This window comes from Canis lupus, chromosome 7 (assembly GCF_011100685.1).
Source record: "Canis lupus familiaris isolate Mischka breed German Shepherd chromosome 7, alternate assembly UU_Cfam_GSD_1.0, whole genome shotgun sequence".
NCBI classification, from domain to species: Eukaryota; Metazoa; Chordata; class Mammalia; order Carnivora; family Canidae; genus Canis; species Canis lupus.
In genome coordinates, this window is record NC_049228.1 from 41,069,154 (window position 1) to 41,080,625 (window position 11,472).

The 11,472-nt window shown below is 59.6% G+C and overlaps 1 protein-coding gene across 15 annotated transcripts in view; it reads left to right on the top strand.

Annotated features, from left to right (window-relative positions):
• Positions 1-10,069, top strand: part of ARHGEF11 (Rho guanine nucleotide exchange factor 11) — an 86,321-nt gene extending 76,252 nt beyond the window's left edge. For 10 of the 15 annotated variants that reach the window (XM_038542948.1, XM_038542955.1, XM_038542960.1 and 7 more), the window contains 16 exons: positions 98-244; positions 534-613; positions 738-863; positions 1,403-1,520; positions 2,213-2,391; positions 3,019-3,094; positions 3,178-3,345; positions 3,722-3,812; positions 4,329-4,454; positions 4,771-4,832; positions 5,637-5,852; positions 6,102-6,428; positions 7,363-7,455; positions 8,111-8,343; positions 8,585-8,783; positions 9,157-10,069. In XM_038542948.1, the coding sequence (XP_038398876.1) occupies positions 98-244; positions 534-613; positions 738-863; positions 1,403-1,520; positions 2,213-2,391; positions 3,019-3,094; positions 3,178-3,345; positions 3,722-3,812; positions 4,329-4,454; positions 4,771-4,832; positions 5,637-5,852; positions 6,102-6,428; positions 7,363-7,455; positions 8,111-8,343; positions 8,585-8,783; positions 9,157-9,215 (2,300 nt within the window). In that variant the 3' untranslated portion in view covers positions 9,216-10,069. The remainder of the gene's footprint in view (positions 1-97; positions 245-533; positions 614-737; positions 864-1,402; positions 1,521-2,212; positions 2,392-3,018; positions 3,095-3,177; positions 3,346-3,721; positions 3,813-4,328; positions 4,455-4,770; positions 4,833-5,636; positions 5,853-6,101; positions 6,429-7,362; positions 7,456-8,110; positions 8,344-8,584; positions 8,784-9,156) is intronic. The other 5 variants (XM_038542951.1, XM_038542952.1, XM_038542958.1 and 2 more) reach the window with 3 other exon arrangements.
• Positions 10,070-11,472: the final 1,403 nt, after the last annotated feature.

Genomic DNA, 11,472 nt, shown 5'->3' on the forward strand with positions numbered 1-11,472 from the left:
CCTCAGAAGTGAAGCGGTCGTCACTTTGGATACCTGCTGACCTCTTTTTTTTTTTTTTTTTTTTGTCTTGCTCCCACTCTGTGACCACTCTGCTCAGAGCTATTTGTGACAGAGGCCTCCCATCTGCGCACGCTCCGGGTACTGGACCTTATCTTCTACCAGCGGATGAAGAAGGAGAACCTTATGCCTCGGGAGGAGCTGGCCCGGCTCTTCCCCAACCTGCCCGAGCTCATAGAGATCCACAGTGAGGGGCCTCCCAGCCTGGCCCCTCCCCTTCCTCCCCACGCCCCCACCTCCACCCCCAGCCTTCAGGTCTCTGGCCCCTCACCCCAAGGCCTCCCTGAGCCCACAAGCCCTCTCTGCCAGAAAGCTTGATGTGTAACCTGAAACCAGCACTCAACTTCCCCTAGAAGCAGAGTGGCTCCCAAGCTAGCCCCCTGGCTCAGTTGTGGGGACCCTTCTCTCCGGGTCACAGAGGGTCCGGCTCTGCAGCTCCACCCCTGGCCTCTGAGTCTCTTCTCTCCTTGTCCCAGATTCCTGGTGTGAGGCCATGAGGAAGCTCCGAGAGGAGGGCCCTATTATCAGAGAGATCGGAGACCTCATGCTGGCTCGGGTAGGCATGGAGGAGATGGGTCCCCCTTCGCACAGCTGCAGGAGTGGCAGAGGGAGGGTGTGGGGGGCAGGGGTGTGACACCCGGGCCATGTCTTTTATGGCGGCCATGTCTTTTATGGTGCAGTTTGATGGCCCCGCCCGGGAGGAGCTCCAGCAGGTGGCCGCCCAGTTCTGCTCCTACCAGTCCATAGCCCTGGGACTCATCAAGACCAAGCAGCGCAAGGAGAGCCGCTTTCAGCTGTTCATGCAGGTGCATCCTCCCAAGTTAGAACAGTCATGGCTCAGGACGGCTGAGGGGAAGAAGGTTAAGCAGAGATCTCTGGGGCTGCCCTCCTAGCCCCCTGCAGCAGGCATGCCAGCCTCTCCTCTACCCCAGAGGGTGGCCCAGTGACACCCCGCCCCCCACAATGCCCACCCCTGCCCCCTCACCCCACACCATTCCTCAGAAACACTGGCTCATGCCTGCTCTCTAGCCAGACCGCTGCTCCCTGAAGAGAACCCAGATTAGCAGTCAGGAGGCCCACTTCACCTTCTAGTACCTGTGTGCACGCCGGCGGGGGGGAGCATCCTTATCTGGAGCATGGGCACAGTACCTGCTCAGTGAGGCTTGTGCAGTCACAGCCCTTGGGCTCTCTCCCTTCACCCCTGCCCTTAGCCTTTCCCTAAATATTTAAGGGTTCCCTCTGGGATCAGGACCCACATGGGATTCGCACACTCATCCGGGTCTCAAGACCATCAGCCCGCTCCTGACCGTGGGTCGACCTTAATCAGTCTGTGCCCCTCGCCCAGGAAGCTGAGAGCCACCCTCAGTGCCGGCGGCTGCAGCTCAGAGACCTCATCATCTCGGAGATGCAGCGGCTCACCAAGTATCCCCTGCTGCTGGAGAGCGTCCTCAAGCACACAGAGGGTAGGCACTAGGGGGGCGGTGGCCCCCAGCCTTGTTCTAGCACTGACTTGCTTTGTGGCCTTTGCAAGACTTTTGTGATCCTTGGGGTCTTCTTCCCCTCCTTGTCAGGGTCAGTCTCAGAGAAAGTGATTATAAGTGTGGTTTGGGGAAGACAAGGTGTTTGGCAGTCAGGTGAGGGAAGGGTCACCTCCAGCCTTTGTGGAGCCCTGGTGCAAATCTGAGGGGAGCATCTGGGTGTACCCAAGGTTAGCACGCAGACTCCCCTATGACCGTGGTCCCACACAGGGCTGAGGCTGCATTCAGGCCTATCTGTCCCCTGCTGGGTGCCTCTGTGCAGTGCACAAGACGGTCCTGAGTGTCCCTCACCGCCCTCGAATCTGGGGCATTGGAGTTGGGTGTGGAGTGTGAGGCCCATCGCCTGTCCCAGAGGCCATTGTGGCTACCGGCCAGTCCCCTGCCCTCCCAGACATCCATGGAGCTGGTTGTGGTCCAGGTGGCAATTCCCAGAAGCTATCGGTGTCTTGAGAGACCCGTGGTCTGAAACCGAGGGCCCTCAGTGACAGGGCTCCTCACATCCGAGGTTCTCAACTCCGGCAAAGGCAGCACCCGTGTATCCGTACCCGCCAGCTTGCGGATTCTGACAGGCTTCTTGGGAGGGAGCCCCTCACCACCGCCTCTGCCCCAATTGGTAGGTGGTACCTCTGAGCATGAGAAGCTCTGCCGGGCTCGGGATCAGTGCCGGGAAATTCTCAAGTACGTGAATGAAGCAGTGAAGCAGACAGAGAACCAGCACCGGCTAGAAGGCTACCAGAAACGCCTGGACACCACCTCCCTAGAGAGGGCCAGCAACCCCTTGGCAGCAGAGTTCAAGGTAGAAGACAGAGACCACAGCATGGCCAGCGCCCCCCCCCCAACACACACACACACACACACACACACACACACACACGCTTGGGGCATCCTTGGGAGCAGAACTGGCTGGGGCCCAGAGGGCCTCGGAGTGGGCGGCATGGGCCTCTTTTTTTTTTTTTTTCTTAAAGATTTTATTTATTTATTCGAGAGAGAGGCAGAGACACAAGCAGAGGGAGAAGCAAGCTCCATGCAGGGAGCCCGACGCGGGACTTGATCCCGGGTCTCCAGGATCAGGCCCTGGGCTGAAGGCAGCACTAAACCACTGAGCCACCTGGGCTACCTGGCACGGGCCTCTCTGAGCAGGGTTGCCCTGGCAGGACCCCACGCAGACCCGGACTGACAGTCCTGCTGGTGGGGCTGGACACTGGAACCTGGGGTGCCAGTGGAGATTGCTGGGGAGGGAATGAGACAGGTGTTCAGGTGGGTGAGAGCCTCCAGTCCTGCCCATGCCGCCTATTGGGCCATCAGAGCATACACCACCTCTCATTTGCTGCTGGCACCCAGCTTCTCAGTGCAGCTTCTGGTACATAGACGGTTCTCATGTATGGTTGAACGAATGAATAAAGGAATGGTGTTTCCCTGACAGAGCTTGGATCTTACAGCTAGAAGGATGGTCCATGAGGGGCCCCTGACCTGGAGGATCAGCAAGGATAAGAGCTTGGGTAGGTGCCAGGGAATGGGGACACACCCCCAGGGGGCAGGTGGGCCAAGGGGGTTCCTGATGGTGCACCCCCCCCACCCACAGACCTCCACGTGCTGCTGCTGGAGGACCTCCTGGTGCTGTTGCAGAAGCAGGATGAGAAACTGATGCTCAAGTGCCACAGCAAGACAGCTGCGGGCACCTCGGACAACAAGCAGACCTTCAGCCCGGTACTCAAGCTCAATGCTGTGCTCATCCGCTCTGTGGCCACAGGTACCTGCGGGGGATTAACCTGCCTGCCACCGCGTTCCCACCTCACTGACCCCCTGAGCCAGATGGTGTGGCCCAGGATGAGGTAGATGGTGGGTGGGATGGGCATATCTGGGTAGAGAAGGCCGAGCTCAGTGGACAGAGGCAGTTCCATGAGAGGCCCAGTGTGTGCAAGAGAGCCTCTGGGCTTCCCTCTCCATCTCTAACTCGGGGAGACCCCTGCCCTGCCTGCCAGGGTCCCAGGCGGTGACGGGACTCTGTGCCCCAGCCCTTGCGGTCGGGAGCCGAGGGAGGTGACCCAAGGGCCCTTCCCAACCGTGGGTCCTGCGTGGTCCACTGACCTACCCCATGCAGACCCTCCTCCCCCTCTCCCACACAGATAAACGGGCCTTTTTCATCATCTGCACATCAGAGCTGGGCCCCCCCCAGATCTATGAGCTGGTGGCATTGACGTCGTCAGACAAGAACACGTGAGAATAGAAGGGCCCCCCCGCATAGCTGCCATCCCCTGGGGCCAGGGCGGTGTGTACAAGCGGTCCTCAGCCAGGCCGGGGTGTAGGGCAACAGGTGCAGGGCAGGTGTAGGGGCTCTGGGGCTGCCGTCCTTGCCGCGAGCTCTTGCCCCCACACTGAGCTTTCTCCATCCTTACACGCTTGGCGGATGCCCACTTCAGGTCTGTCCCCCACCTGCCCCTTGTCCCCTCACAGCAGCCAGATGCGGTGACATGACTCAGAGCACAGGCAGGTTGAATCAGATGCTGTCTCATTGTCAGGACTGTCATCTGTGGAATGTGGGTCTTCCTGCCCCTCGGGGGATTGTTCGGGAGAGGGAGTAGCTAGAGAATGCTTAGCCCGGGGCACAGCAGAGGGTTGGTGTTCAGTGACAGCAAGTCACAAGTCACACGCCATGGGCCATGGTGTGTGGGGAGGGGTGCCTGCAGGCCCTCGTTCTCACCACCAGCCCTCTCTGCTCCTACTGAGCCACAGATGGATGGAGCTCTTGGAGGAGGCCGTGCGGAACGCCACCCGGCACCCCATTGCTGCCCCAGTGCTCGCCCATCCCCCACCCCCAGATGCCCAGGAGCCAGCACACCAGAGCCCCATACCCACCAGGTACTCACCCTGGAGGCCCTGGTCATCCCAACCAAGAGCCACCTGTTCTCTGCCTCCAAGCTCTTCGAGCCTCTGCCCTCTGACCCTTCTGCTGCCCCCAACCTGGCTGTCCTGGAGACCACGCCTGAAGAGGGAGGGGAATACATGGTTGGGATCCGCCCTCTTCCACAGATGCTAAAGTCTCACTTTTGGCTCCTTCGACCCTCCTTCGCTGTCCATTCTGACACAGGAGTCCAGGATGGCATCCGAGACCCCACCCTCCTGGCTGGTGGAGTCAGACCTCTGGCAGGTGACCTCTGGTGGTTTCTTTCTTCAGGGTAGGTCTGGACAGCTCAGAGGTGTTCCACAGCGAACCAGAATCCGGGTTGCTGCCTGGAGGTATATCCCCTGGATGGTCTTTGCAGAAACCGCCCCCCCCCCCGCCCACCAGTGTTGGTAGGACAGGTAGGGATGTGGTCAGAGGTGCGCGTGGGGCAAGAGGAGAGACCGTTGGAGCCAGAAATGTGAACCAAGGAGTGAGTGAGTGAGAAGCGGGTCCTGAGAGCGTGTAGACAGGCTCACCTGGATGGAGGTTCCCACCCTGGCTCTCTGGGGACAGGTATTTAGCGGTGGAGGGAGAGGAGCGCTGGGGATCCAGCTGGGTATTGCCATGGAGAACAACATGCCCATGGGACACCTTTCCTGGGATGGGACTGGTGGTGGGGCAAGGGGTCCTGCACAGGAATCTCATTAAGTCTCTCTGGGGCCCTGGGTTTAGACAGAAATCTGCCAGGCTCCTTGTCTGGTTCCCTTTTCTGCTTCCTCCTCACCTCCTCTGGGTCTGGGCACACAGGTCTTCTCTGGCTCTCTATCTGCAGTATGCATGGCGCTCCTGCCATGTAGGAGCCTGCGCTCTGGCTTCTTTCCTACAGCCCTGCCCACCTGGGTTACCCATGTCACGGTACAGTGTTATTTCCAGGCGTCTCTGCACTGGTAGTGAAGCCCCACACAGGCAGGGATCTTTGTTTTGTTACCGATGTACGCCAAGACCCTGGGGACCGTGTCTGGTCATAGTAGGTACTCAGTAGACATTCATGGATTGAACCAGCCAGTGTTCCAGTCCCTTGAATCCAGAGCTGGGCGTGGGGTCAACCCCATGTGCCTCCCCTCCCCTGCCTTACACTGCCCTCCCATCCAAAACAGGCCCTGGGCCCCAGCAGAGGGTCAGGGGGAAGCACCCGGGCCAGCTAGAGGATCCTGAGCAGGAAAGCAGCATAGAGGAGGAGCTGGGTGCCCTTCCTCACCCCTCTGCATCCCTGGATGGAGAGAGCAGGGGTGGCCGGACACGGGGACCCATCCTCCTGCCCCTCCCAGGCCCTCTGTTCATGGAAGGGCTCGCCGACTCAGCCCTGGAAGATGGTGAGTGCCTGCTGGGCCCCCGCAGCACCGCCACGCCAGGGTGAGCTGCCCCAGACACTGGTACACCCACCTGCTAGAGGGCTCTCCCTGGTTGTGCTTGAGGAGGGAAGGTGTGGAGACCGGTCTGACCACCTGTACCCGCCGTCAGCTCCGCCCCATGACTGAGGCAGCTTCACCAATGTTGAGAGGGGCGGGGCAGAGGGGCAGCACCCCCATGCCGGGGAAGCCACCGCCCACTTTCCCCTCCAGTGGAGAGACTGCGGCACCTGATCCTATGCAGCCTGCTGCCTGGTCACCGCTCCGAAGCACAGCCCACCAGTGAGCCCGAGGATGACCTGACACCTACACCTTCTCTCGTGAGCAGCGCCTGTCACACTGGGGACCCCAGCTCTCCAGGACGAGCTCCCCATGGGGGTGAAGGGCCAGAGCAGGAGGACATGGCTCTCTGTTCTCTGGAACGCCTGCCCCCACGGGCCAGGAATTCTGGGATCTGGGAGTCCCCAGAGTTGGACAGGAACCCAGAGGAAGAGGCTTCAGGGACAGAGGCAGCAGGAAGTTACAAAGTTGTGAGAAAAGGTAAGACAAATGTGTACACCGCCGTGGAGGTAGATACCCAGCTTCCCAGGATAGAGGCGAGCCTTCCACATGGCTCTGTGTTCTGGAAGCCAAGTGTGCAGTCTCATGCCGGGTCCCAGCAGGAGACGCTGCTACACACAGAGGCTTTGGAGTCGGACAGCTGAGGTTCAGAGCCCATTCCCTCATGCCCACATGATAGACAAAACTGTGTGCCGTTTCTGAACGTCACTCTGTAACCCAAGGACATCAGTCGTGCCTGGCACAAACCAGCTGCCTGTAAAAGCTTTCACTCATGTTCTTCACAGAAGTCCCAGTCCTGCCTTGGGACCCTGTGCTCTCCTCGGGGGCCTCAGGCCTGACACAGAGCAGATGCTCGTGGCCGCAGTGAGGGCACTGGTGGTGTGGGGCTGGAAGCAGAAGGTGGGGTGGGGGACAAAGCTAGGAGGGTGCATGGGGAGCCAGCATGGCAGTGGGAAGGCCCCCAGCGCGTGGGCGGCATCGGGCCCTTTGGAGCTGCTAGGATGGGGGCTCCAGAGGGCAGAGCAGTGAGCTCGGGGATGGGGACAGGGACAGGGAATCGGTGGGAGGAGACCAACGGGAAAGATGAAGGGCAATAGGTGCTCCCAGGGTGGGTGGGGTCCATCCTTACTGGATCCTCACTGGTGCTGGGCTCAGCCTCCCTACCCCAAGCGCTTTTTGCCCCTTCTGCCCCAGGTCCACCCTCTCTCCTGGTTTCTGGGAACTGACCTTCCTTCTCTGCCCTTTGGTGAACTGGTGGACAGCTTCTCTGCAGCCCCTTGGGCATCTTTCAGTGCGACCTGTGCTCACTTTGTTGTTCCTTCTTCTCTTTCTCCCCTTGCTGCCTTCTTTCCCCTTCCTGCTCCTCTTCCCTCTCCTGGCCTCTGCCTCCCTGGTGGCGGTGGCCCCCATGCAGCTGAGGTGGTGGGCAGCAGGGCTGTCACTGCGCTACCAGAGAGCCAGTCAGGGCCTGAGCCGCCCGAAGTGGAAGGCGGAGCCAAGGCTGCGGGTAATGAACTTCCCCTGGGAGGCAGAACTGGGCCCTGGCCCAAGTGTGGGGCCTGTAGGGGCAGATGTGGGCTTTGGGACATGACCCCTGCCTGCAGTCACTGGACCAGGCAAGAGTAGCACCTGGGGACAGGGAGAGGCCTCAGGCAGCCTAGTCAGGAGCTGATGCTGAATCTGGAGATAGGAGGAGGAGACACGACCTGGCCACGTCCTTGGTGCCTCCCCTCCTTCTCCCTCCAGTATATCTGATCTCCTGTGTGAACCGAGGAGTCTCTGATCCTGCAGTTGGGGCAGGGGCTGTGTGGCAGTTTATTGGCAGAGCTGGAGATGGGGCAGTTGTGAAGGGGCCTCCCTGGGCCCCCTCTACCCCTCCTTCAAGGACAGGAAGGCACTCTCATCTCTCTGACCTCCCGCCCTAAGCATTTCCACCCCCGCCACCATGCAGGCTGGGCTGAGCAGAAGGGCCACCTAGAAGGCTTTCTGGAGGAGGAGGACCTTTAGGGACTGGCGGGCAGGGTGAGGCCAGCATATGCTGAGCTTCTCCACAGGATGGCTCCCCAGGGCCCATGGGTCCGCGTGGGGGCTGCTGGGGGCACGTGGGGTGGCTCCCACTTCCTCTGAATCAGCCTCCTAATCTCCTTTTGCCATGGGGACAGGAAACTGCTTTTATGTCAGCATGCCAGCAGGACCCCCCGACTCCACCACTGAGCCCTCCCAGCCCAACAGCCTCCCTGTCTGGCAGACAGAACCAGAACCACAGGCCCAGCTTCAGGGAGGCAGTGGAGGCTGCAGGCGCCCCAGCCGCTCCCCACCCAGCATGGCCCTCAGGGACGTGGGCAATATCTTCCACACCATCGAGCAACTCACCGTCAAGCTCAACAGGCTCAAGGTGGGGGAGTGCGGAGGGATGGGAGGCCTCGGGCCCCTGGGGGTCTTCAGTCCTTTGTCCCTAGACCCATCACCCCCATGAGCAAGGTATATCCTCTGGCCTGTGATCTCCCCACAGCACCCCCAGCTCCCCTGGAGCACAGAGCTATCCCCTGGGCCTAGCGAGGGTGTGGCAGCCCTGCCCTTTTCCCAGGGCCCTGACGCACAGGACCGAGGTCAGACATCCCCCATGGCTCTTCCAGGACATGGAGCTTGCCCACAGGGAGCTGCTCAGGTCGCTTGCAGGAGAGTCGTCCGGTGGCACCACACCTGTGGGCAGCTTCCACACCGAGGCGGCCAGATGGACAGACCACTCCCTGTCACCTCCAGCCAGGGAACCTCTGGCCTCTGACTCCAGGGACAGCCATCAGCCAGGGCCATGCTCTGAGGACGGTGAGGGAGGTGATGCCCTCTGGGTACCCATGTGGGGCGAGTGGGGGGTTCCTCATCCGCCCCCCCAGCATAGTTAATTCATATACTCAACTTCAGAAAGAGATCTTTTCAGGGAAACCCTACAGAAGCCCCCCCTAAAAATGGGAAACTGTCCTTGGATTAGAGAGAGAATGAAGCAGGGGAGCTGGTCTCCCACCTAAAACCTGCTCTGGGCTGGAACCAGATGCAGGGGGTGAAGGTCGCAGCACACAGCTACCCATGACCTTGTCACAGAGGGATGGCACTGGAGGAGGCACTCGCACGAGCACCACAGTGGGTGGGGGCGTTAGAGGGAGGGTCACCCCAGGCCAGCTCCTCACAGTCCTCCCCGCCGCATCCACAGGCTCCAATACCCCCCTGGAAGATGGCACAACACACGCAGCCTCATCCCCGGGACTGTAGCTGTGCAAACCTCCAGATTGCCTGCATCATCCCCACTCCTCCTCTGGGGACCGGCCCAGGGAGGGGCACATGGCAGGGAGACCCCAGGGGAGCCCCGCATGTCCTTGGTCTGCTCATGTCTGGGTTGAGTTCCAGTGTCTTCTCCCTCCAGCCGTTCTCCCACCCCCCCACTCCCCCACCAGGGCCTCTCCTGAGCATGCGGACTGCATCTGCAAGGCCCCCAGACACACAGGTGAAAGGAGGAGGCTCTGTGTACATGCACTTTCTTCCTCCCTCCTTTGTAGGACCCCAGGGCTGAGGTGGGGTACCTCCGCCTCTCCCTTCTTTGTCACTTTGGTTTCCTATAAATATGTATGTACTGTATGTGCATCTTGCTTTGTAAATAACTTTGACCTGTTTTGTTTCTGTTCCTGGGGGGCCAGAGGCAGTTACAGAAGGGACAGCTCACATCTCCTAGTTACAGCCCCACCCAGAGTCAGGGCCCCAAGGGGGACCCAGCCCTGGGCACCCAGGTCCCAGCCCACCTGGCTTGAGAGCCCAGTCCCTGCGGCCTGGGCTCTGAGGATGCATCTTCTTCGGGAGAATCCCTGACCCTACTTCTGTCCACCCCTCCCCATTCTCTCCCTAGAGGAAACCAGTATATCAGGTACGGCCCTAAAAACCAGGCCCCAGGATGAGAGGCAGGGGGTGTGAATGCTGGAATCCCCATGTTAACCCAGGACCATCTCCAGAGCCACTGCAGCATCGGCCGTTTGTCCCATGCCAGCCCCCCCTAGAATATCCACACTGTGCTAGGTGTATATATACATATATATATAAATATATATATAATATATAAAATATAGAGATGGAAATGACTGTTTTCCTGTTAAAATAATGTATACTCTTTTTCTCATGGTTAAGTTTTTTTTTGTTTTTGTTTTTGTTTTTGTTTTTTGTTTTTAAGAAAAGTTAAATATTCTTCAACTCTGGTGGTATGTGTGTGATTTCTGGAGCTGCTCTGATAAAAGATCCTGTGGTGGCTCTCAGGATTGGGTGGAGGGCACAGAAGGCAGTCCCCAGACCCACCTGTGGCCACAGACTCCCCCAAAGCTTCTGATGTACACACACTGAGCCATGGTTTGGGTAGACAGTTCTATAGCCCCATGGCCAAAGCAGGAAAAGACCCAGAACCCATGGAATAAACTCGCACAGGAGATGGTCCAGGACAAAATGGGGACAGGGGGCATGTCAGAGGCTGAGCGTCACCATCTGTGGCCTCCTAAGGCCTCCTGACGGCCCTGGAAGCCAGCACGGCACCCACAGCCACATCCCTAGACCTCCTACCTGTCTGCCTTCACTGATGGACCAGGGGACAAACTCCCTTTCAGCTCTGGCTCCTGCTCCCTCAGACCTAGCACATGTGACCTGCCAACCTCATGAACTTGGGGTCCAGGCGGGCACCCAGAACTCCTACAGGGGTCATCGGAGCTGGAGGAGGACAAGGGCCCTGCAGCACGCTCGGTGGAGGGGCCCTCCAAAGCTGATCTCTGTTCCCTGCAGCAGCTCAGCAGCCAGGTGCCCAGAGGCACAGAGACCCCCAGAGTGAGAGCAGGGGAGCCTCACAGGGTGGGCATCTGGGCCAGGTGAGCGGATATCCATAGGCAGAGGGGATGTGGCCAGGTTAAATCTGCCGGGGCACAAAGGACACTTCTGGAAGCTCCCAGAGACCAGCCCCGTGCTCCCTGGGCCCATCCACAGGTTGTCTCAGGTCGGGCAGCTCTCCAGGCTTCCGTGCCCACCCACCATCTGGGCGTCCCTGCTTCAGACTGCAGGTGAACCTGCCAACACCTGCGGCCGAAGGTATAGGCTTCCGTGGAGCTTGGCCTTTGCTACACAGATGCGGAGAGACTTCGCACCCTTTCCAAAATAGCCTGCCCATTCTGCATGTCCTTGGCTGAGTCTTTGTCTCCTCCGAACCGATCAAATACCTGAGGCCCATGGGGAGATGTGGGAGAGGGGAGGCCAGGAATGGCAGAACTGGAGCCCCACATATGCCCCTTCTGCTGGTCTTGTGCATGTGGGTGCCAATCCCAGGTCTTCCCTGCACCCCTCCAATCTGCCTCTGAGACCAAAGGCTGAATGCAGATCCTGGCGCATCCCATGTCCTCCGGGGAGCACAGGTGAAGAGAGCAAGCAAGAAGCCTGCCAGAGGAAGCAGGAGAGCCACACTCCTGCTGCCTGGGGCCAAGGGCCAAGTGTGTCCCCAACAGAACGC